The sequence below is a fragment of the Ptychodera flava genome, unplaced genomic scaffold (genome assembly GCF_041260155.1).
Source record: "Ptychodera flava strain L36383 unplaced genomic scaffold, AS_Pfla_20210202 Scaffold_63__1_contigs__length_709137_pilon, whole genome shotgun sequence".
Lineage (NCBI taxonomy): Eukaryota > Metazoa > Hemichordata > Enteropneusta > Ptychoderidae > Ptychodera > Ptychodera flava.
The window spans coordinates 30,286-57,500 of NW_027248385.1; the positions used below are offsets into that span (position 1 = coordinate 30,286).

The window sequence follows — 27,215 nt, forward strand, 5'->3', positions numbered from 1 at the left end:
GAGAGAACCGAAGATTTGTCGCGCGTACTACTTATCTATCAGAGCTTCAGCTCGACCCTGCGGAGTTACGAAACATTGATACCACGCACTGCAATGAGGTATCGAATCAGCTTTCACTTTTCATTGGTCATCGGTGCCACACCCTCTATTTTGATTGGCTAAACCATTGTTTACTTTTTTTGTCAAGGATGACGTCTGAGAGCTCGAACTCTGCTTGCGATCGCTAACACATACGTACGTAGCAACTTGCCATAGATAGTCAAACGAAGAGAACTTTGAAATTGGAACGCTTTTGAGCTTGAAATTCTTCTAACTGATCGATACAAATAACAGTTCAACGATTTTTATGGAAATTTTAAGAGTAAGTTACGGCAAACGTGACTTGTCGAACGGTCAAATTTCAGTGTTCACCGTGGCACACAAGCGCTCACTGTTTAGCGTGTAAGTCACACAAGCACAGGGTAAATTTAAAACTGCACAGCAAAATGACTTTCTTAATATTCTTAAGATTGAAAACAGGGAGAAAACTAGTGGCAAAACGTCTCTGAAAATATTTACTGTTTAAGGTAGTATGCACCTCGAAAGTGAAAGACTTAAACTTTTGCTCTAACTTTCCTCAAGGAATCTTTTATCATTCTCTGTCAAAATCAAGAATAAAAATAGGGGGTCACCGTGCAAATTTTACTTCTAGAGAAACAAATTACCCAAGATTTTCCGATATTAGAAATTCAAAATGGCCGCCATCCCTGTGTTAACTCTATGGAGAAAAATAAAAATTTTCGAATTTCGAAAAAGTAAGCCGGTGAAAATTTTTCTTTCACCAAGAGCTTTAAAATGAACCCTCACATGTGGTATATCAGAAGAGAATTGTAAAAGTTGAGAGTCCGAACGTCTGTCCCCGAGGTGCGTTCTCCCTTAATTGGCTCCGCTGCGCCCACAGTTACGTGCGGTTCGATACATGATAACCGACGTGGCCACATGGCCACGGCGTCCACCGTGTATCGAACCACACGATACTGTGGCTACGCCGACATCGCCCATTGTGAATGCTTTTGCTTCGCTGACGACAAACTGCTCTTCCGGATAATGAAATCATCCTCACACTACGATAAGTACTTGCAGTTTTCTTTTTTCGTAGTTTTTTATCGGTAATATCATCCATTTTACGATAACTAGCAAGCAGAACAGTGAAATGAAATCTTGGAGACGACAATTTTTGTGTTTACAAAAAAATAGTTCTGGGTCAAAAATAGTAAATACAAATTAACATAAAGGAATGGCATAATGTTTTTGGTGTTGCACTGCGGTGCAAATACCAGTAGTACGCGCGCGCTTCGATGCAAGTAAACTGTGGTATATATGCAATAAAGCACAGTTTTCACCTAAATTAATTTTCAACAATGTAAATACTTGATGATACAACTCGAGCAGGGGGTTCATGAGAAGGTAATGGATATATATTTAAAAAAAAAATAATAAAATAAGGTACAACGTAAGCGGTAAATGTTATTTGTTTTTCAAAATTTTGTGTGAAAGGTTTGGTTTATTCTTTCACTGTGTTATTTATTTTATGAAATCGAACAAAACCAGCTGTGTCCAAGCCTATGTGTCGACAATGTGGTCACAGCATATACTATATTCACAGGTAGAGTCGCCAATGTGAAACGCTCCATTTTCAGATAGGCATACCTAAACTTCATGTCAAATGACTTCAAAGAACATGGACGTAACTGTGAACGATGCTGTATAAAAATTGAAAACCGACGAATATCCAGTACAGGATTTCAGTTGCTACTTTCAGTTGATTCACTTGCAAAGGTCTTTATCACTGTTGCTGATCTAGCAGGACTGTCTCTGTCGACTTCTTTACAGCGCGCTTTCGACGCCTTGCTTCTGTACTGTGCTTGTGAATGTTGAACAAACGTCACCAGCGCGCCAGGTGATATGCCCGCCGAAACTGGAGATAAGTATTCCAGTTCTCGGTCCTGTCAATGTCAGCGCATCGTGCAAGATAAGAAGTGGTCATATTGTTGCAGAGACTGTCATGTGTAATTCGTTGTGAGAAACCCAACAAGAAAAGAGCCATTTTAATAACAATTTTATTCATATTGTAATGTTGCAACTCAAGTATAGATTATTCATCGGAGGACAATCTACCGACTTCGGTGCACATCGTTCGCAGACACTATACATGAATAATGAATTAATAAGCAAGGTGTAGTCAGGTCAGCATAGAAACTATATATTTCGTAGTATTTCTTAAGAAAGACCTTTACATTAAAATAAATTGTGTATCTGATGTCAATATATCATTGTCCTTCTATTAGCGTTTGATAATGACACACAGACATATTCAACTTTTTACAGAAAGTGTGTTCTAGACATAATTGTGAGATGACCGTGCGTCGGTGACCCTGAACAACTACAACTGCACAACCTCATGGCGCCACACTAAAACATTAAAGGACGTGCTTCCTTCACTCTTGAAAGCAGTTTTGTATTACAAAAAGTGGGTCTATGAATGTGCTAAATATATTATCTGCCAGAAGTTCTCTCTCGTCATTGATGACGTCACATGAGTGAGTAATTTTGAGACATTATGTAAGTTGCGTATGTATGTATGTATGTATGTATGTATGTATGTATGTATGTATGTATGTATGTATGTATGTATGTAGTATGTATGCGTTTACCCTCCGTTCATATCGCGAACAGGACGTATGTATGTATGTATGTATGTATGTATGTATGTATGTATGTATGTATGTATGTATGTATGTATGTATGTGTGTATGTATGTATGTATGTGTGTGTGTGTATACGTATTCTCCAAAAATAAATTTTATGTGAGATGAATCCATCATGAAAGTAGGGTCTGTAAGAATATTGCCTATTCAGTTTCTGATCTGACGTTCAAATGTCTGTCTTTGCATTGTCACGTACACACTGATCTCTGCCGAATAAACTCAGCGTCCATCGGTTACCAATCGCACAGTGCCATCACTTTGTTTCGTAACACTTTTCATTTGCTGCCTTCTTATAGTCTGGAGTGTCGGCACACGCCTTTTTGACGTCTATGAAAACCTGGAATGCAAGGAATGGCAAAACGTTGTTGATACTGCCTCTGGTTTGCCATAGCTCCTACTACTGAGGGACGAAATCATAAAGTTTCCTATTTGCAAATTAATAAAAAAGTTGTTAAATTGCTATCAAATTTTCGCATCAGAGTTAATGTACTAGAGACCAGTAACATCAACCAGTGATCTCCCTTGCAGGATAAAACTGCCTTTACTCAAATCGGAAAAGCCATAAAGAACGGGACGATTGCTCGACACAAGTGAACCGCTCATATTTAGCAGTGAGAAAAAGAACGGTTACCTCGCTGCTTTTAGCCATGCCTTCAAGTTCAATGACGAGATTGGAGAAGGACGGTCGCTCGGTTTTGTTTTCCGACCAGCACCTTGTCATGACGGAGTACCTGTTGGTGGAGGTAAGGTCAATGTCATGATAATTTAAATGTCTGGTTATCGCACTTTCGCTGATATGAGACCACATTTTCGAAATATGTATGTCCATGGCCATATGTGCAAAACACAATCTGTGTGCCTTATCAAAACACAGCAGGGTATTTACGTGGCAATTGCCTGCATTTGACCGTAAAAAAAATAGGTTTCCAGTTCAGCAAAAGTGAGGAATTCCTCATGGAGTTTCCGAGTAACATTCGTTTAAGAAAATATTAAATCAGTAAAAAACATATAAACCGGTATTTCCGTGCACATTCACAGTTATTTAATGATTTAGTGCCAGCGATTTATCAACAAAATTTCAAATTGGCTTCTGTTTTTGTAGTTTTCACTGTGTGATTATACATCACGAGAACTGCCACTTTTCATCTATGCAAGCCTTTTCCATTCGTTGGTCATTACTTACAGTTTAGCGTCACAATAAGCTGGTCTCTTCATTCGAAATCCCTTTGAAATGAACTCCCTCACTTTGGTCACGTTTTGGCAGTTGGGTATGGTGTCTTACCTTATTTCAATCGGAAAAACATAACGACATACCCAAAGTTGATGGAAAATTGAATATCAAAAAGGGAAAACAGCCGCGATACAAGAAGGCGTTTGACAACGTTTCTGTGTGCCCGAAGTCGCTAGCAGGATAACAGATTTGGAAGACTGGATAACGTCCGGCAAGTTGAAATGTTTCGTTGGTACTTTTGCGAGCTACACTTACCTAACGTAGTGATCTCCCACAGTACGACACCAAAGGACCAGACGTTGAATGTTGTTGAATTTTCACCTGAACTGACCGTTTCTGGTGAAAACCAACGTATTGGCTGGCGGGTGTGATGCTAAAACAAACAAGAAACAAAATTTAAAAATCTCCATGGTAATCAGTAAATTGTAACGCAATGTATTTCAGCACTATGATGGTAAATTAGCTACTTCAGTTTTCTTACTAATTGGGTGGTAAAGGTTGCCTTTTGATTCCTGACATTCCGGCGCTATGACAGAATTGAAGTCAAAATATCATTGGGCTTCAAACTGTATGGGCATTTCCTCAGCTTTCAGCATATTTTTCCAACTTCCTTCCTTATTAGTTAATGTGCTTTAATCTTGGAGTTGTCATTTAAAATATAAAAGGCGGGGTTTCAGAAAGTATACAACAAAACAAACCTATCAACGCCTTTCTTTTGATTGCGGTTGAGTAAAATAAAAACAAAATATCACAGAATGTAATGTTATCTCTTTAACTCTGATCGCCTCAATTTCCACATCACCTCTGAGACAAATATTTGATAACTTACAAGTTTGCCGATCTTTTGATAGAAGATCTGTTTTTACAGCAAGTTCGCCGTGCAAAAAATGTATCAATGTCAAAAGAAAAGGAATGTAAACTAAATATGCATGATGCATTTCACATAACTAGAAAATTGGACACGAGACAAACACCAATTACAATGTAGGAGTCATAAATAACCAATACCTCGTTGTTTTATTAAATAGCATGTTCTGTGCCGTGAACCTTTTTCTCAAGTAAGTGCATTTACATAAGTGTCAATAAAAAACAAAACAAAACAAAACAAAATAAAACAAAACAAAACAAAAACCCATGTGTAAATGTCCATAGGCCTTATCTATCAACACCTTATTTGACATTGGATTTGATGTTGCTGTTGTCGGTGACGGATAACACTTTTGTTGTGATTTAAGGTTCAGCACAAATTGAATTCGTGCAAAGGTGCATCATAGGAGACATTTGGAAATGAATGCAATTATACTCTAATAAAAACAACGCTGATAGCAGTTTGCAAGAGATATGCCACAGGATAGCGCCCTCACCGAATGGTACTGCATTCCTACGGTAATCTGCTTTCCCAAAGAACAAGATCATTACTCTTCAGAATCCACTTCAGTCGAACGTTTCGTAAGTAGACAGATACACGGATATTGGTAGACTGGGGGACAGATAGATGAATTGACGAACAGATAGACGGAGAGATGTGTAAGCTTGCAGATGGAAAAAATTGGCGGAGAGATAGATATAGAGATGTCGTAGATACGGACAGATAGAAAGACAGACAGATTTGATGTAATTTGAAATTCTTTGCTATTGTAAGTAAGAAGTACACATAAGGGTATATGAAAATGCAGTTGAGTCTCCCCTTACCTGTAAATTCTTCCTCCGTCTGTACCAGTAATATCCGAGAGCAACAGCAACTCCGATAACGATAAGCAGGACAAAAACGATTCCAGTAATTGCTGACAAATTCGAAGGAGTATAGGAAGGTGAAATATAATAATATATTTGAAATCTTGTATATCGATGTTCTAATACATTATATATTAACAGCAGAGCATTCTGAAATGTCCAATGAAATATCCACTATCTGAACACAGACAGTAGTTGAGAATCTTCCCTACTACTGTACATGATTGAAAGAAACGATAATTTTTAAAATATGTTATTTAGCGTACACTAATGTCAGATAGGCACAACATTTGCAAAGTCCATAAGAATTCTCAATCGAAAGATGATTTCTTTGACGCTGTGAACCTGAAAGACTATAATTTGATATATTTTCAATTTAAATAAGGTTTAAGGCAATATGGATCGACGACCATGTATATTATATACGGCCCTCATGAGCATGTATATTTTTGAGAACAATTAGCCGTAGTCTGTGTATTTCTTAAAATGCTGGTGTGGAATTTAACGTAATAATATATGTGATTCATTTAATAGAGCCCCGCCTCCAGAATTTAAGGCAAAAACAAAGCACAGTGCGTGTTTATCATCTGCTAGGGTAACAATGTTAGTTACCCGCGTAAGCCTCTATTTTCAAAAATCAATAATATACAAACATATGACAGTCGGCTACAAATGCAGAAAGGAAAATATAGAACATGACTTACACGTGTCTCCTTGACAATATTTTTTCTGAAAAAATGAATGAATTCTACTTAATTTCCTGCTAGTAAACATTACAAAATGGATGTAAGCAATCCTTTTTTTTTTTTCGTTTTGTATCTTTAGCTGGATCTTGCGATCTCAAAACTAAAGTAAGGAGTAGTCTTGCCGCATCATTTATACAAATAGATTTCGGATAAGAAACAAACCTCCCTCAATATTTTAGTAGGAAATACACGATTATTAGTAAAGATAATTGCCACTTAGCAAGAGTTATTATACCAATCAATATGGTAAGATTATTATTTCCATCACCTTTTGCTGTAAGTATTACTTAGTAACCTGTAAAAATGAATGGTTGCAAAAGAAGATTCACGTGCATTACTGTATACGTAGAGGCTGCTACACTCAATTCATAAACGTTAGCCGTTACAGTAAAATCAACTGCATTTAATATTTAAGCAATAAAGCGGCACACTCAGCTACTGCTTACCATGAGATTTAGACCAGTTCACTTCATATATGCACGCGCGATAGCGCGTGCATATATGAAGTGAACAGGTCGAACCCGAGAGGTATATCGTGGACGTATATAACGACGCATTGACACTGTGAGGGCGCTGCCTATTGCTGTGAATAGGGTCTGCTCGGGTCATGGTACGACGTTTGTGGTGCTTCACTACCATTTCGTTGAGTTGACCCGACTGCAGAAATATAGCCGTCGTCACGTCCACGGCAATGCTGCATAATCACTGCTACTAAATCAGTATTCCTATCTTGATAGCTGTAATCAATTAAACCATCATGCAGAGTAGAAACTGAAAATGCATAACAACCTCAGGTTAAAATTATGTTCAAGATTTCTTTATGAATTTTCTGAGGTTTCTCACAAAGCAAGACTTCATGATGTAGTCATGTGATTTGCATTAGCCAATAAAATACCAGGACGCGATGTTTCCATATAGTGTGTAATTTATTTTTCAGTCGTTAAGTAACTCAATAAAACAATACTACCTTTGTGAGGTGTCGGTGTGTGTTACATCAGACTTGAGTGGTTGTTGTACTGGTCTAGTTCCCTTTAGCATTAGCTTCTGCGTTACATGTTAGTTGAACACATTTGTGACACTCTCTAATCGACTAAGCTATACGTCTGGCACATCCACCCCCTACTAAGTGGCATTCATGTCAGTGAGGGCACTGGCAGGGTCACCAGTGTGTGGGTTAAAGTTGAAAACAGTATTACTGCTGACCAGTTGTGTATGACCTCAATGACACTTGAATGCATTATGAGTTGCTGATAAACACGAAACTGTTATTGCTTAGACATGGCCTACGTATACGCATGCGCGTAGGTTCTACATACAAATATTCACGTCAATGCGAATTGCACCCAAATGGGGATTCCCCCGAACTGACGTACTGTAAATGGAAACCGTAAACCCCCTCATCAAGTACATAAAGGCAGCATACACGTCTTTCAGGAACTACAACGTCGTTATTTTGACACGAATTAGAGACATATATTCTATAAAGCACATAAGAATTGGAATAGATATGTTATACCAGACCGCTTACGGAGATGCGTTGCTGACAAGAAAATCTTCACTGAGATCGTAAGGAGAGGCAGTTCTCATGACAACCATAGGAAATTACGCAACGCCTTTTTCGTGCATTTGACGTGAAAGTAAGTATTTATACAGTTGCTGAACGTTCATTTTCTACAATGTTGACAATGTATACCTACATTTGCTCTGCCTTGATCGTGTGATTTCTTGTAGTCAGGTGGCTTCACAAAAATATCGTTACACGAATGACAAAAGTGCCAAATTTGCTGCAGATGTTCGCATATATGTGTAGATCAAAATTAGCTATTGCTCCAAAAATTTGGGCCACCGGAAAGGCTGATGACGTCATAAATCCAAAATGGCCGCCATTATATTGCTTAAAAATGGTAAAATACGGTTTATTCAGCCAGTTTTCAAAATTTTTTTGAGTAAACTAACAAAATATCCCATATTACAAATAAAACATAAAATGATGCAAATCAATTATCATTATGACGTCATAAAGCCAACATGGCCGACCAAATTCAAAATATCCCCCATAATATCGTCTGATAATGTTCAAATACAGTTAATTAAGCCTGTTTCCGGCATTTTGAGTGCCTGAACTGAAATTAACGCCCAAAATTACAGACAAAATATATAATTGATGCAAATTAATTATTGTGATTACGTCATAAAACCCAAATGGCAACCGAAAATTACAAAATGGCCTATTATGAAGTTCACTATGCTTAGTACAATGACAAAATGATAGTTTAAAGGTAAATGTACAATTGTCTTGATGATCCATAAACTCAAAATAAATTATAAATGTACTAAAACTTAGCCAATAAGCTCAACACAAATTACAAACTAATATGAAATTATTGATTATTTAACAACGCCTTTGTCTGAAAAACTGAATCAATATTAAGGAAATGAAGGCAACTTTACGCATCGATCGGTTCTACCTTTGAAAGTGTCACGTTGTAGTGAGTAGATCAATAGTAGTGTGATTTCATGATAACGAAAAACATGGCGAGAAACCGGTGAATAAATCATGCCTTGACCCTGGTCATGTGACCTTGGTCCCTGAAAAATGGCCTTATGTTTGTGATTTTGGTCTTTGCTTCCGAGAAGCCTTTTTCGTTTGCTGAATTTCTTGGTTTTTAATGTCTCGATATGTTATGACAGACACATAGTTTTGTGCTACAGTAGTTCTCTTTTTGGACGATGTGCTGGCCTAAAAAAGATCGTTTGGTCAGGGTTTTATGAACAAAGAGAATACTTTTTTTGCCTTTTGAAGGTAGCTTAGCTTGCTTTTTGCAGCTTTCGTGAATTTTATGTAAACGTCTCTGCCTTTCATTGTTGGTCTCGTTTTGCTCTATGGAAAACAAAAAAACATAAAAAATGACAGGAAGAACATAAACAGATATGGAAGGTTAAACAAAGACAAGAACTCAGAAAGATTTTCAGATTCATCAGCGATCTTGCAAGTCAAACCTTAACAACTGTTGAAATCAAAGCATTAAGCAAAAGCTTGAAATTTGTTCCATCTCCGAAGTGCCTATACAGAAAATTGTCGTGTGAGATATCAACAAATTTATTCGCATCATAAAATTGTGCAATATCATGAGAAACAAACAAGCAATCAATCAGACATCTGTTCTAAGATAAGTCCATGTTCGACACTACTAACAGCGGAAAACCCAAAAATTGTAAAACTGTCTCGAAGCAACTTAGATCGATAGAGGAAATTTCATTTGCAACCCACATCAGAAAGAACATGACTCTAGCAGAAAAGACTGCTCTGAACAATCCGTCTAAAACCAAACAAATCTCAATAAAACCCATCAATAAAGGAAGAGGCATAGTAATTGTGAATACGACAAATGACATTAAAGAAAGTTATAGACAGCTGCGAAATGTACACTATTACACTTGACGACATTGATATTGTACATGAAATCATTTATCTACGACAAGAAGATCATTGACGAGGTGATTTACAGTTTCCCCATTCCCATAAGTAGAATAATCTGTACACCACGATGGTATCTCCTGCCAAAAATATACAAAACCCAAGCAGTAGAAGCGATCATCATCGAACGTCTCAATAGAAATGGCTGCTCAAGCCCAATAAACCAAATCTCGGAATTTCTAGACTTTGTCATGAGGCCAATCGTCCAAAGACGACTTACATATGTCAGGGACAAAAAAACTTCATTAACTAGTAAGAATCAATAAAAATACAAGCAAACTCTATTTTGGTAACATTAGACGTGGTATCAGTGTAGAGAAACATGCTAAAAATGAAGGCATAAATGCAGCGATCGTAGCGTTGAACTCTGAAACATTACCAGCCAACTGATACGATACAAAAAAAACACCTACAACGTACACGAAAGCCTTATTGTCGATTATTCTGAAATGCAACATATTTTAATTCAACTGAAAAAAATACAAACAAATCTATGGATGCAGCATGGGCTCACCAGAAATAGCTGATATCACATACCATGAAACGGATAAAATTATTTGAAATCCAAAATCCTGTCAATTATTCGTATGGAAATTTAAAAGGTGACATTTTCATGATTTACCCAGGAACAGATCATCAACTTCTAACATTCAGAACATTTGTCGAGGAGTGCAACACCCTGTACCCTACGTTCAACTTGGAAATTCATAATTGAACATTCTATCGACAAAATCTCATACCCTGACCTTGTGGTCTTCAAATGTCAGAGACGCAATCGAGAGAGATGGCTCGATTTTAAAACCCGCACAAAACCATCTGACGATATTTATCTGCCACCAACCTCCAGATGCTTCATTAAAGGTGGATTACTCAGACATATTCGTACATGCGACAACAATATGGACTTCATAAAAAAGGTCAATTTCTATCAATCTATTGCATGCAGTAACAGGTAAGTTGCAGGGATAGCTTATTTATCCTATTTTGTTATCGATAGCACACTAACCTAATTGACCAAGTTTGGAATACGTGAAGACGCGCTGAGAATAATAGCAATCGTCACTTATAACCTCAAGCCCTCCTACAACATCAGCGGAATGTTAATAATGCCTATCTTCCTTTGTTTCTAGAAAAATCTAAGACGACTCAATTCTATAGAGTAGAGTGATAAGTGTGAACCTTTCAATTTTCTTATGTGTTCTACCCAAAAAAGTAGATGTTGATGTCAAAACAGAAATATTTAACACGACTGGAAATAATTTGGGATAATTTGATCTTTATATTTTTTTAATTTCTCAAAATTGTTTGGTTCCATTTAGCTGAATTTTGCAATTTTTACAAATTACTCATAAAAACAAGTGTGTAACTTCAAAAGAAAAGCAGATTAGGTTACAGTTGTAGGTTAAAACGACCTTATTTCACCGTAAAATTATCCCAAATTAGTCCAATCGTGTTATTTCTTTGTGTTACTACATGAATAAACAAATAATGTTGAGTCATTTGTATTTCTTACTCTGACTATCGCGGAGCAGGTAAGGACAGCGAGACTTGTCCTACACTACCCTGTGAAAATAACGGGAGGTGAGTACAAAATGGGACATCATACGAATGTGTTTGTGCTCCGGGATTCATTGGAAATACTGCCATGATGGTGAGAAATACAAGCAATATCTTAATGTAGGGAAATCAATATTTAAATGACGTTACAAGGGTTTTATTTTTGTAAAACAATAATATTACTTTGTATGGAATATGTAAAGAGCTCCGGATAACATATGATTTTGTTTGTTTGTTTGTTTGGTCGTTTATTCTTTTATTCATTCATTAATTCATTCTGATTTTTGTTTGTCTGTCTGTTTGTTTGTTTGTTGTCCGTTTCTGTGTGTTTTTTTTTTTTTTTTGCTTGTTGTTTGCTTTAAAATGGCAAAATTACAGCACACAAAATCAATTGCCTTTCCACTGCTTGAAAGTCTGTTTTTAGCTAATTCATTTTGCTGTTGTTGTTGTTTTTTCCATTTTTATTCAGTTGAATGCAATGAACGGAAAAATATTACCAAAATGAAAGATGTCAAATCACCATTTTACCCAAACGATTACCCGATCTACAAAATATGTGAATATTCTTACATAGCGGGAACGGGACAACTTATAATGGTAAGATTACTACGCGTTAAAAATTATTGTTGAAATTTCATTTTACTATTTTTGATTTAAATCATTTAGCATATTTTTCTTAGTTTCCAATCGTTAAAAACATTGACATATGCTAGACGATGTGCAAAATATCATTTTAAGGAAGCACATGTTAATAAATGTTTTCTGTCGGTATGTCATTACATAGCTGAACTTGTCAGATTTTGAGTTGGAAATGTCAGAGGAATGTAAGAAGGACTACCTGACAGTGTTCGACGGAAGCGACGAAACTGGTCCGCCTCTCGGTAAATATTGCGGGAACAAGACGCAAGGGTCAATTACAACAACTGGACGGCGAATATTCCTAAAGTTCAGATCAGACGGGTCAAACGTTGCTAAGGGTTTCCATTTGACGGTCACGCCCATTCAAGATGATGGTACACCCCTATCAACAAGGACTGATTACACAGGTCTGTTTAACCTAGTTGTTTGCCAGTAATTCCCGGCGTCCCATGCACCGTCAAAAATATAGATCATATCTGTATTGTACACGCAACGCCTCGTAGCTCGGACATTAGAAAAGTGCGGGACAAGTTACAATAGAGCGCTACGGTATAGAATAGTGAATCACATCATGGTACAATACATTACTGTACAATGCAATACAGAAAAGAACAGAGCAGTACAGTACAGTACAGTACAGTACAGTACAGTACAGTACAGTACAGTACAGTACAGTACAGTACAGTACAGCGTGGTACAGTACAGCACAGTGCAGTACAGTACATTGTATTAAAGTACGGTGTGATACACTATTCCCCACCACACCACACCACACCATACCGCAGTAGCTTAGAGTATAGTAGAGTACATCACTTGACAGAACTGTTCAGTAAGTACATTTCGGTACAGCACAGCGCATCACAGCACAGCACAGCAAAGTGCAGAGCACTACAGTGCAGTGCACTACAGTAGTGTAGGGCGCGAAGTGTACTGTACAGTACAATACAGTACACCACACTACACCAAACCATACCACGTCACACCACAGTAAAGTACTGTTTACTACGGCAAAGTACAGAACAGTACATCACAGCATAGCACAGCCTAACGCAGCACCAAACCGTACACGGCACTACAGTACAGTACAGTACAGTACAGTACAGTACAGTACAGTACAGTACAGTACAGCACAGTACAGTACAGTACAGTACAGTACAGTGTGGTACAGTACAGCACAGTGCAGTACAGTACATTGTATTAAAGTACGGTGTGATACACTATTCCCCACCACACCACACCACACCATACCGCAGTAGCTTAGAGTATAGTAGAGTACATCACTTGACAGAACTGTTCAGTAAGTACATTACGATACAGCACAGCGCATCACAGCACAGCACAGCAAAGTGCAGAGCACTACAGTGCAGTGCACTACAGTAGTGTAGGGCGCGAAGTGTACTGTACAGTACAATACAGTACACCACACTACACCAAACCATACCACGTCACACCACAGTAAAGTACTGTTTACTACGGCAAAGTACAGAACAGTACATCACAGCATAGCACAGCCTAACGCAGCACCAAACCGTACACGGCACTACAGTACAGTACAGTACAGTACAGTACAGTACAGTACAGTACAGTACAGTACAGTACAGTACAGTACAGTACAGTACAGTACAGTACAGTACAGTACAGTACAGTACAGTACACTATAGTACTGTGTAATACAGGTGTAGTGCAGTAAAGTGCAGTGCAGAGTAGTACATTACACTATTGTAAAGCAGGTACAGTACAGTACAGCACAGCACAGTACAGTACAGTACAGTATAGTGCACTGTACTGCTGTAATTGCATATTATTACATGATTTTTTTAAAATCATAACGCGCTATTTAAAACCATTACTTAACCATGGAAAGCAACACAAGTGTTTCTATAAAAAAAGTCACACGATATTGCTGATATCCTTTGCCTTTGTCCAACCACCAGAACCTTGACTTGACAACAGTAGTGTTATGCTATCTTTTCATTTCCATAAAATAATTTGGTATATTACATGATTCCACTCCTAACTTACTTGACCTTTGTGTCCTGCAGTCAAGGAAGATGCTGAAACAAAGGCAAGGGGTGGTAAACTGTCTTCTCACCGAGCCTACCCGAACGGTTCCGAACTTGTGAAAGAAAAATACGAGATCGATATCAGGAACGACGGAGTTTACGACCAAACATACGTAAAATTTACAGATATCACTTTATCTGAGGGGATTGATCAAGGTAGGATGTAGCTCATGTACGTACGTATGTGTGTACAGTGTGTGTGTTTAGGTACGTAGCTATGCGGGCAAGTTTGTGCGTTATTTACGTAAGTATTAATGTTTGATTGTTTTGTTGTCCGTTCATTTTGTTGTTATTGTTGTTATGACTGTAAGTGTGATCAAAGTGCGGGTAGTTTAGAAGGCTTTAAGTCTGACCTTTGAGCTGCTGTGGCCTGTTTTATTTCTGTCATTCTCATAGTTTGTTGGTCGTCTATGCGATATCGACCGCTTGAATAGGTGTTGCTAATTGTTCCTTTTAGATAAACTTAACAAGTCTTTTGAGTGTTTTCTTGGATTGAGTTGAATTTTCATAAATCTGCATTTTACGTTGAAGGACATTGATGTGTTTTTACTATATATGTTGCTGCATACGGGTTGAATTTTACAGCGTTTGTCGACTAATATCTCCAGATCCAGATTGCAACATCGAATCTTACACAGGAAGACATGGCTCAGACATAAACGATGGATTTGCTCATAAGGTCAATGAAGTGGAAGAATGCTGTCAGCTTTGTAATGAAACTGATGCATGCGTGTCTTACGGCTTTGATACCAGAAGTAAGAACTGCTGGTTGAAAGACGACATGCCCTGGCCAACGTATTCACCTGACTTCGACTCAGGTAAGTACAAGGTGATACATTAGAGCTGAGAAGTATTCATCATTCTGTAAAACAGTGTATGTCGCCAGAAAGCTTTGGATGTTGTAAGTTATATAGGGACATATGAAGTTAGATGCACTGTTTATCTGAGGCGTCTGAAGGATATTTTTGCTCGCCATAGAGAGAAGTGTACGTAAGATTATGGTAATATTGATTTGAGTAATATTACGATATTTAAACAACACAAACCCTGGTGTACTGCAACCTTTTGGCGAATTCGTGGTAAAGGGACATGATTCGCCACATTCTCTGCTTTACAAATATTATAGTATTAGTACATCACCAATCCAAAATTTGATAATATACGATAAAAATCTGCCAATAACATTTTCTCTTCTTCGAACAGGCATCATTACGCCATGTGACAATAGATTGGAAATGATAAAGATCTTCAGTGATGGTAAACTGATTGGCATAGTGTGCCAGGGGCATCATGGGAATGGCTTCGTCTCAAGCGGCAGAATTACACTTGAAATGCACATCAGTGACTCTAATCAAAACGAAAAGGGATTCAAAGGAATCTATACACTGTTCTACATGTCAGGTAAGATTGGCGTACAATGAAGAACACGCAGTTTATTTTGCTCAGTGATTGTGTAAAGTAGCCAATTACCTCGTGGTCACTGAAGAGCATAAATACATGTCTATCTCATCTGTGCATCAGTAGCACCAGAATTTTGTGCCTGATTCACGTACGACCGACTACTGTAACAGTTATTAAATCTTGTTTGAAAACGTAACATTATGAAGCTTTATGCACGTTATTTTGTTATCAGATGAAGATGGAAAGTGCAGGAATGAAAACGACTACCGGTGCGAAAATGGACGGTGTATCTCCGAATATCTCAGAGACGACTATCTAGACCATTGTGATCACCATGGGAAAGCCTCGCGCTTTACAAGTACTTCAGTCGGTAAGTGGCTGGAAATCTCACAAATAAAAAAAAGAGTCCCATTCGGTATTGATCATTCATTTTCCCTTAATTTTATGTTAACTGCAAGATTAATGTGTTGAAATTTCGTTCGCTGTCTATCCACGTAGAGGGATGCCTTAGATCAGAGAAATCAAAGTAAAGCATTACCTACGGACCCGGAGTTTTAAAAAACTGAGTTTTGGGCCTACATAGTTAAAGGACTACGATACGTAAGAAACATCTTGTAATTAAGTTTACATAAACTCTGTCTCCTAGACCAAGACCAAAAATCATACAACAAAATATTATGATTTTAACCCTCTCAAAAAACAATAAATTATTGAAATAGAACATTTAAAGTCTTAATTGCTGAGGGATTTCATGGACAATATGCGCTATAGTCATAGCGAGACATCTCTGAAGAATAGCATTTGTTATCGCTGATATTGTTCAGTGATCGTGCAAGGATCTCATGTTTTACTTGCTTTCTTACAGTACTGGTATCGCTGATTATGTTTATTCTGGTCGATGATTTGCAGTTTTGATGACGTTTTGTGCCCATAGTATTCACACAGCAGGGGACGTGCTCACAGTTATGGTGACGTTTTATGACTCAATACTCTTCACATCATTGGACGCGTTCGCCTTTCTAAATTGAGTACTAGATACAACATCTACGGAACAAGATTATTGTTTATTTGGAAAAAAACAGTAAATAATAATTGCTTGCATTATGCCTTGAACAACTATTTCGGCAAATGACAGGCATTAGTCATACATTACCAGGGGAAGAATAGAAATGACGAATAATCAACAACTCCATCCTTTAAAAGAAACTTATAACATGTATCACAAGAACGACCCAGCTAAGGTTCATAATAACTTCTATATCAAACGAAAATACTCATTTCCGTCGATTTAGAATGAATTGTTATACTTCATCAGTGTGAAAAGTCTTTTAATCTAAAAACTATTTAAAATCAAAATCAAGATTTCAGCAGTTTTGTCTCTTCATTAGAAAATGTTGTCTTAAGAAATTGCATAAGAACATATGTGAAAATGTGTATATAGTTTTACAAGTCTTTATTCTATTCTCATTGATAATTTCTTCATTGTCAATGATCCCTCAGTATTTATCTTTCTGTATACATAGAAACAGCTTTTTGAACACTAATTATTTAAAGCTTTGAGCGAGTACCCATATTACAGCGGTGTCTTCATTTTACGTGACTTGAACTCGCTATAAACTTACGTTCCCTGAATCATAGTTTGTATCATTTATATTTGTAGACTGAAAGATCCGTCGCTGAGGACGCTCCCTACGCTCGTCTCCTCCTAAGATGGACGCGGTCTGTCATATGCGGCAGCGAGATGAAAGAACGTTAGTCACATCTACAGCTGTTTTGGTCGCTAAAATATGTGACGTTTTATGTAGATTGTTGTTAAATATTTATTGAACTCAGAAGGGGGAGCGTAGAGAGCGCCCTCGAGCGACGGATCTTCCAGTCTATGATATTTGGTGAACTTCAGTTTCTAACACTTACTCTGTACGTATTTGTGACACAACGTTTATAAAACCCATCATTTATGCATAAACATAATTGCAAAGTTAATGAACTAGACAAAATATGTCTTGATCAACGTGTTCTGAGTATCTCCTTGTTTCATCAAAATATTTACTTTGAACCAATGACAGTTTGACACAACCTTTGCACCCTGTATTGTTACTGTGATTTATCATCCATCAATAAACCTACAAACTGTGATTATCAGTAGCGTACTTAACAATCGATTTTCTCAATGCTTCATAACTAAGTTGTTAAGCATGGAGTTAGAAATGTTTGCACGCATAATAGGGTAACAGGCAATCTCTAATAAATCTACCGTTCGGAATTTTCGACAACTTCTGCTTACTCGTCAATTTGTCACCAACATTTATGAAAAGTCGATATGCTAAGTTACAGAGTGCTTTGGTTGGTGCGCGCATCATTTGAGCGTTACATGCTCTTTGTTTAAAAGTCAAGGACAGCAAAGTTTGAAGGCAAGTTATTTCAAATTTGCAGTGAAGCACGTGTGACGAAAATAGAGAGCCGCGAAAAGACTGGGTAATAACCTTTGTTCCTTGCTCTGAATGACGTAATGCACATATGGGGCTCCTGCAATTTCACAAACGTTATCTGCGCTTCGATGCTGCATAAAAACGAATCCAAATGACGATTGAGATAGTACGTCTACCTGCAATTGATGAGAGACTGAGGCAACGTGAACGATATGTGTAGTTCAATCACCTGTTGACGACAGAGACGGCGATGTCAGAGCTAGAATGCTTATGGCGGCAGAATATTTGGTCTGGTTAACCCTTTTCAGGTCACCAGTCCGTTTAACCTTTATCAGTACGGATACTGAGATACAGTAGAATTTGAACACCTGCATTTAGTTCGTAGTGTGCACGTAGATATGCACCGCCACACTGGAGCCGTCAACATCGTTAAGCGATAAATTTAGGAGTTAAAGCCAGACACAGATCGTTTTGAAGTCTGACTGATTATGAGTGCAGGGTTTACGAGGGTTGATAAAAATTTATAAATACATCGTTAAATATCATAACAGGGGGAGGCTTGACTCTGATAATGCGGAAAGAATTCACGAACAACAAATTTGTTGGTAGCTCGCCTAGCTCAGTTCAACTATGTGATTTAAGTAATATAAAGTGTCTTATGATCATTTGCGTGAATATGTGTGTATAACTGGGGTAAATGCGATACTCGAATCGGGGACTAACTAGCTGCATCACTTTCAGCTCTACTCAGACTCCAGTGAAAAAAGAAAAGCTGACTGGGAACAACAAATACTTCGTTTGTGAAATAAGCAGACATATTAGCCGATTTCAAACAACCGACACAATGCTTTATGCAACGACTTGAGTCTACAGCTTCATTATAGCGTAATAACGCTGACTACGGAGACGTTTCCTGCGTCTCGATGTTTAAAGCCTTATCACTTTGCTCAAGGATATAACCCATTGTTATAGGATTGGGTCGGCCTGCCAATAGCAGTGTGGTTTCCTCTCACCCATACAAAACTTCACCCATACCTCAACACTTCTTAACCATACACCAACCATTATCACGATTTATAACCCTCTCCTGATATCCGTTGTTAATCTTACACTCAATTCCATTTATCTTGTCCCAAAACATTAACTCGAATGCCACAGTCATTAGTTTCTTATCACATAAATATACTATGTACATGTATTCTTACATACATAAACTAAATTCCGTTAGAAAACATGACTCATTTCCCCCTATCCCTGACCGACTGATAGTTGGGCTGCGATCTGTTTGGCCCTGTCAAGAGGTGGTAGATAAGGGGATATGTGTGTTCCGTTTTTTCTACTGAAAGCTAAGGTACTCTCTCAAAAGAAAAGTGGACATTTACACAGTATACCGACACGCCAACGTTGAGGATGCCCCAGACGGGACCTCGAAACAAAGGCTGGATGTAGGCCTAACTGCGTTCGCCTGGCCCGAGCCAGGCAGCCATAGCCACTCGGTATAGTGCCGGTCAACATGTAGGCCTATAGGACTACACTAATATTACGTACGGTGATTCTTTTATTGAATAATCAAGTCGTATAAAGATATTCTACATATTATATATGTATTATCCCAGCAATGTGCCAAGCGCCTGTGACTGTATATGGTTAAACGATGGTTTCTGAACTCTCTACTTAAGCGAGACCCCAAAACCAGGGGAAAGCCTTATTTGAACTGTCTTCTATGTATACACATAATCGCATTGTTATTGAACTTTGGAGAATACGTACGCGTATGGATCAACGAATCCTGTGTGTCTCGTCGTTTCATACCAATATCGTCACTTTGAATCAGTGACACTTTGACACAACCTCTGTACCCTGTATCGTTACTGTTCTTCTGTCAATAAAACTACAAATCATGACTATCAATAGTTTATTACAGCCTTTGCATTTTCAAAGACGCATAACTGCGTTGTGAAGCGTTAATGCTTGTTAGAAATCCGCCTGGGCTTAATCACCTGGTGCTGTTGTTATGTGTAAGACAAGCACACCCTTGTTAGCAATCTCTTGTCAGACTTGTTTTGAAATTGCTTCATGTCTACTTCCTCGTCGCCATGTATACTACGGATGTATGTAAAAGGTATTGGCTGAATTACAGAATGTTTTTGTCTTTACATGCGTCAATAAATAAAAGCCAATAAATTTTGAATTTCAAAGTAAGTTTTAACTTTTACTGGGCAGCAAAAGCAAGGAAAGTACAAAACCATGAAAGTTACCAACTAAAGAAGAAGCGACCCTTGTCCTGAATAACATAATTAACATATGGGGCTACGGGTTCCCCTAAGTCAGTCTGAATATAACAATAGTATGATTCTTCATAAATTCCTTCATTATCGTCACTACGCATTGTTTCGATTGACATTAAAACTCATGACGACTTTGCACTGCAGGGAAAAGAAAATGACTATTGAGACATTTACTTCTTATTTCAGTTCGATGAAACTTTCTAGGGAAATATCAAAGATATTTGATTTAATTCAGTCTTTTGATAACTGGTGTAGCGATTGTCAAAATTGCGATGAAGTGTTTAACCAGACTTGTCTTATTTAGGTGACCAGTCTGTTCAGCATTTATCAGTACCAATACTGCGATACAGAGGGACTTTGGACACCTGCATTTGGATCGTAGTCTAGATAAGTATCGCTAGTATTGAGACGAAAACGTTGTAAAGCAATAAGTCGTGCAGCTAACGCCCTGGTAAGCACGTTTTAAAAACCTGCTGGCTGCTTGTCACAGTTACGGTCATTTGAAATCATTGTTACTCACAATAAGAGAGATACATATCAAAGGACTCTTCGGAACGGAATATAAAAACAATCAGATTATTGATTCAAATAAGTCATTTTTCGTGTATTTGTGTCCATCTGCGGGAAAATACATTGGATAAGCGGACGCGTTACGTAAAGCTTGGGCTAATTATTCTCATCACTTTCAATCCTACAACTGAAACTCCACTGTGAGAAGTTAGCCAGGAACTATGTGATGATGGTAATAACTGTAGTTACGAAACAAAGAAAAGAAGGCTTGTGTATGTGCTTGTGTGTGAAATGAACAGGTACACATTTCCAATGATCCAGGCATGTTTTTAATTTACCGAACTGATTTGAATCTTCAGCCTTCATCGTGAGTGAGCACTATAATTTGTGGAAGCCAATGTTTATGTTTTTTAAGTGAAAATAATGCATGGAAAAGGAAGCGTATAATTGTACGTTGAGTCCCCTGAACTCTGTAACGACGTACTGTGAAAAGGAGAAGTTAATTTATCTCCGATTATACCCAAAGTCCCTACGCTATCAGTATTACCAGACTAAATTTATCGTCTAACTTATATACGATTTCATTGCACTTTTGTTGTAAATTTTTAACTCCATGCATGAATAATGTCACAGTGACAGTGTTGTAGCCTGGGAGTCTGCCTGTTTTGAGTTGTTCAACATATATAATCTAGTGTAAGTTCGCACTTAACTTTGTCAGGGCTTAGTAACTTCAGAGTCTATCGACGATATTTAGAAAAAACAGCTTCGGTAGTGATAAAGCACTATAGACGCTGCTCTTATATGAGGCTTCGAATTCTTTCTCATCCTGTATTGCTTTCTATAAAGACTTCGCTTAGAGGGATTATTAGAACTAATTGTGTTTCCAAGTCATGTGATCACATTGACAACGACGATCTTCGAGATGATCAGAATGACGAATACGACGACAACGACGACGATGATGATGATGATGATGATGTTGATGGTGATGATGATGATTGTAGTGGTGGTGACGATGATGATTATAATGATAATGCAGTGATGGTGGGAGTTGGAGCAGGATAGTGTCATAAACTTCAAAATTTGCGCGAAGAAGTTTACGCTCACGAGATATTGGCGTCCATGGGCGCGGTAAATCCCGCGCGATTCCCCTCAATTTGGATTCTAACGAAATACTTGCGCCACAAAACATCAGCACGAAATCAACAACATGGTCTCACTCGTTTAAACATTAAAAAAATCATGCGTAATACTCCCAAGTTCTATTGTATTTCAACTACTTTTAATATTTAGCTGTTATTGGCATTTCAATTTAGTCATTGCGTGGGTTTGAAACAAAAGAATTATAGCAAGTTGCGCCAAATGGAAGATTATGTTGGAAGATTATAGAATGGTGAAGAAATGTAGGGAACCTCAAGCTTTAAAGATTGATAACAAGATTGATGGGCATGGGGTAGTCCCAATTTATTGTGATTTTTTCAATAGATATAGTTATGCTTATGTCAGACTGCACAAATAGAGTATACGGTTTGACAAAAATCTGTACCAAATCGCGTAAAACGGTAAGAGGCAAAAATAGAGTGCCTAGTATTTGACTTCCATGATTACGGTACGTATGACACCTTTTTGGTAAAAAAATTACTTCGATATGAATGCAATGAGTCAAGATCTAATGTCAGCGAGGATTTTTTTTTGAAATTGAAAAAGGACTCGTTGGCACATTCTGTACGACCGGCTCTGCACCCCAGATATTCTACAAAACATACGTCATAAATTATTTGCGACCCATGTCGCTGTTCTATACCGACATTAGGAAGTTAATAATCTACTAAGGCCTCTTTTGCGAGGTCTGCAGCTCTGACACAGTTCAGCTTTTTTCGTGTCCTTCTCTCCGACCTTTTTCGGTTTCCCTTGATCAGAGTTCGTCATCCCATTAGGTCTCAGATTTCTTTGACTTTGATTTGCTCTGAACAAGAGTCGGCATGGCAAGCTCCGATGTAAAACCTAGTACTTCCGACAGCAAAGGGAGTGAACGTATTGAATGCTCCGATGGTAATGGCGGACGACGTGGCAGCAAAACCAAAAGGTAAGCTGGTAGGGCAATAACATGGTATATCGTAACAAATTGTATCCTGACGTTTAAACATTTTGTACTGCAGCAGTAAATTGTCACTACAAGAGTTGAGCTATGACAAATAATGTACAACAACCAGAGAAGGCGTTCAACAAAAATAGCTTAATATTCTCAAGGCTACAAGTAAGTTGACACTAACGCCCTCTGTGGTGTGATTTGGAGAGAAAAGTAAGTCAGTTGTTACCAACATTTTGAATTATTTTATCATTGTATTCTGATATGGACTTGTTTAATTGTTACTATGCGATAAGTTAATTTGCATCTGCGACGTGTAAGCTTCACGATGACGTATTTATGACATTTCCCACTAACCTTTGATAATAATAATAATTTTATGACGAATCTGTTCAGAAACAGACATTAAACACCAAGCCGTACGTTAGACCTAGTGCCTTCAGTTATGTTTGCGTTCGCCTGTTGCAATTGATACCGGGGTATTAGAAATGAACGGTTGAGCGATCCAAGACATTTAGGTAGGGGGCTAACAGACATTCCTTCGATGAATCGTATTTCACAGCTTTAAAGTGTTACGTTTACATTGCCTGGACGCAAAATATCGCAGGGTCTTTTGTTTCTTTATTTAAACTGTTATACTTTACTATATAATTATAATGGATCAAGATTTGAAATAACAAGCATCTTTTCTCTTCATCTTTCAACAGTTTATTCATAGTCCGTCATTTAAAGCTCCAAAAGTGTATCTTTTTGCCATTATTTTAGAACTTTTGCTTCGTTGTTTCTTTACACTTTCTGCATTTAATACCCAAACTGTAATTTAATGCCAAGTATTTAGCATATCAACACAGCCTATTTGAGTATAATCTACATTATTGTTGTTGGATACCGTTTGTAAACAATAAACAATGATCACTACACACTTACAGCTGTGTTGACTAAAAAAATACTGGAAATTTCTGCATAACAAACAGATTAGGGTCAGACACGGTAGTTGATATACAGAAGCAGAATACTGAAAAACTTGCCACAAGTTACAGCCTATGTCCCTTTAATTCGCTACATGGAGATTGCAAGCCATAAATTTATGAAAAGTATATGGACTCTTTACAGTATAAAGTTATAGTATAAACTAATTAGTATTACGATATCAGTTTCATTTGACCCAGTTTGTCATGGATTTAATTGGCCACACCAAATCATGGTTCGTCGTTGAGCGATTGCCATTTAGTTTGGTGCATCAACAACGAAGCAAGGAGGACAGAATAATCAACTAACACGTTTCACGTTGAAGTCCATGGTGTTATTTTGTGCACTCATAAAAATCACGATTTTTGTAATGAGTCCGTAAGACTCCTGAGCTTACCACATTGGAATTACCATGACGTTTGTTAGATCAAAGTTGAATCGACAAAATGGCCATCGATTCTTCGAATTAAATCAGTTGGCAAAAATTGTGTCGTCTCATCATCCTTATTAGTATACGCTGCCTGAGAGCAAGAATATTCCCTGTTAAACTGACAGATACAAATATGCCCAATGACTTGAAGATAGACAAACATGAAAGAGCCGATACCTTATACCTGTATAAGTAATAAATTCACATAACTATTACTGGTGCGCCATGGTATATCAGATATTTCGAGTCCGTTTTGATTGTATCATTTTAAAGTTCAGTATCTTATTTTAAGACTGTTACGATGAAATTGCAAATCCGGCTCTGTGGAAGTCACAAGCCAGGAGTATGTTTGTTAGGAGGCATGCAAGAATCAATGAGATTGCTGCGATGTTTTTATAAATCGAACTGTTTATTAATACCAAACAATTATCATAGCGAAACCAAACATTTTTTTAATTTTTTTTTTTCGTTGACAGCAATATGGCAGATAAAGCGTTAATCGTATCTGACCGATGGGGTCCATCAATTCATGGAGGCGTCACCGATGCTCTTCATGTAGTGATCAAACTACTGCAGAACATGGACATATCTGTCCATTGCACTGCTGTAAAAGCAACAAAAAAAGAAGAAGAGGAGGCGGAAAAGCTCGGTGTAACTCTTGAGCTTCCGACACAAACAGGTGTATTTGAAGTCAAGGAGCCACATAGCGATTGGTTGTTGTACCACAACGAACACTATCCTCATTTGGAAGAGTTGACAAATGTCAAATTCGTGTTTGGCTTCAGTGCGTTCACCTCAATACCAACCTTCAAAATCCTGAGTAAGGTGTTTCCGAAGGCGTCTTGCTATCTGATCAATCTCTTTGGTGAAGACGACATAACCCCCCTAATTGTCGGATGCAGTAAGAAGGAACTGGAATTTCGAAAGCAAGTCATGTCAGATGAATTTAAGAAGGCAAAGTGTTCATTTTCTGTCGGACAAAGTGTACTCGCAGAATACAAGCGACGTTATCAGGAAACCGATCAACAGCTTCTTTCACCAATAATCAACGAAAAATACATAGCGGCTTCCGGGTCAAATATACTGCCGGTACTCGAACGCGAAAAATTCAAAATTATATCCGTTGTCCAGAAATACGAGTTTGAAGACCCCAAAAAGCTTGATGTTGTTATAAGGGCCGTAAATAGTGCTGCTGATCACATATATGAGTTGAACAAAACTTCATCTGTATGGAAAATAATAGGAATGCCACCGAGTAAGGCAAAAGAGATAGAAAAGAAGCTAACACGCAGCTCAAGATTGAAGATCACGCCTAAAATCGTCACAGCTACTGAAGAACTTAACAATGAAGTGATGTCATCCCATCTTGTACTAATTCCTCCATCTACGACAAGTTATGGTAACCTTACTCTGGCAGCTATGTGCGCAGCGATACCCGTAGTCTACCCTCATGGGTCTCACAGCGATGAGATTGTCAGTAAACACATAAATAAGCTCGAAGCGACAGAATGTGCAATAGATATGGATAAAGACCCAAAGGACTTGAGAGCCAAAATACTGTCGGTCATAACGAAAAATGCAGCAGTATTAGAGCGTGCAAAGATAATAAGAGATCACATAAAGGAGAAGGTAGCCGGGGATCCTCAGGATGGCAATGATGTTTTGTTGCCTCGATAACTGCCGATCTGCAAGAAACCTCTGCATACAGAAATGACCAGGATACAAAAATAGAAACCCAGTTGAACGAAAAGGTATCAATACACGGTCTGTTGTCTTTTGAATGAATTGGGAAGTGTATGCGTATTTGGGGAGTGATTTACGACGTGCTCGTGCTTGAATCTTGATGTCGCCGAATAATGTTGAATACAGAGACGCTTAAACTGTTCAATAAATGTATTAATCCCTGCTTCTGAAGAATACATTTACCGTTAACATAAAGGGACTTGTAAATTGAATTTAAGATACGTAACGCTACATGAGAATCATAGTAGGAAATGTGACTATGTCATGATCAAATCATCTGCATTCAGTGCATTTTTGAACGTTCATATGTTCTTCAAATGTTTCTTTCGTCTGTAGGAGATGGCGCTGAGATTTCAGTTGATGACAGCGATTCAATGATCTCTAACAAAGAGGATGAAACTGGTCTGGAAGAGGATGGAGACAGTACAGGTAAAATTCCAGGAAAGGGAAAACATTGAAGTGCAATGGAATCTTCAAATTACACTCTTTCTGTAGACTGTCCTTCTGCAACCTGCCTCTGCTGCCCGTTGATTCTAGTTGGAGGCGTACATATAACTGTTTGAATACTTTTTTTACTATTTTTGATCTATCCTAAAGTTGATCATAAAATTCTAAAATCATCGCAATATCCGTCTCCTAAAAATCCTGATTACTCATTTAAATTGAAGAAATATCACGTGTATGCATATATAGAAGTAAACATGCAGAATTACAATTAAAAATGCAATAGTTCTGGTATGCTAGAAGATTACATAGCGAACATATACATAGATACATAGCACTATAATCGATAGGTAGGCCATATATATATATATATATATATATATATATATATATTATATATATATATATATTAATATATATATATATATGTATATATATATATATATATATATAAGATAAATTGTATTTATTGGTAAACATTATTTGTTTCAAGCTGTGCCTGAGCGACTACCGAAGCAGAAGTAGCAGGGAAGGCAGACGTTGGAGACAGTTTACCTGGAGAGTTTGTTGTTCAAGAAATTACAGGTTGCAATGGGTTATTTCACAAAATAGTCTATCTATCTATCTATCTATCTCTCTCTATCCATGTATATGTTTGTGTGAGTGTGTGTGTTACTTAAATTCATGGATCCTGCAATCTTCAGAGAGAGAAAGTGA

At 37.7% G+C, this 27,215-nt stretch overlaps 3 protein-coding genes across 4 annotated transcripts in view; 2 read left to right on the plus strand and 1 right to left on the minus strand.

Moving 5' to 3' along the window:
* Positions 1-3,464: 3,464 nt before the first annotated feature.
* LOC139128656 (uncharacterized) overlaps positions 3,465-27,215 on the minus strand; it is a 110,454-nt gene continuing 86,703 nt past the window's right edge. The window contains exons 20-21 of the mRNA XM_070694391.1: positions 4,234-4,351; positions 3,465-3,478 (exon numbers count right to left, since the gene is read on the minus strand). Coding sequence (XP_070550492.1) covers positions 3,465-3,478; positions 4,234-4,351 — 132 coding nt within the window. The remainder of the gene's footprint in view (positions 3,479-4,233; positions 4,352-27,215) is intronic.
* Positions 11,502-17,748, plus strand: LOC139128665 (uncharacterized). 2 transcript variants are annotated; one of them, XM_070694400.1, is made up of 8 exons: positions 11,502-11,587; positions 11,963-12,090; positions 12,278-12,539; positions 14,175-14,351; positions 14,804-15,013; positions 15,399-15,596; positions 15,829-15,966; positions 16,462-17,748. In XM_070694400.1, exons 1-8 carry the CDS (start codon positions 11,545-11,547, stop codon positions 16,509-16,511), a joined length of 1,206 nt encoding a protein of 401 aa, XP_070550501.1. In that variant the 5' UTR covers positions 11,502-11,544; the 3' UTR covers positions 16,512-17,748. The 2 variants fall into 2 exon arrangements, with proteins under 2 accessions (XP_070550501.1, XP_070550502.1); XM_070694401.1 differs by lacking the exon at positions 11,502-11,587 and having other exon boundaries at positions 11,962-12,049.
* Positions 22,654-27,215, plus strand: part of LOC139128648 (uncharacterized) — a 22,102-nt gene continuing 17,540 nt past the window's right edge. The window contains exons 1-3 of the mRNA XM_070694388.1: positions 22,654-22,909; positions 24,788-26,062; positions 26,391-26,483. The gene's annotated coding sequence lies outside the window, so the exon portion shown is untranslated. The remainder of the gene's footprint in view (positions 22,910-24,787; positions 26,063-26,390; positions 26,484-27,215) is intronic.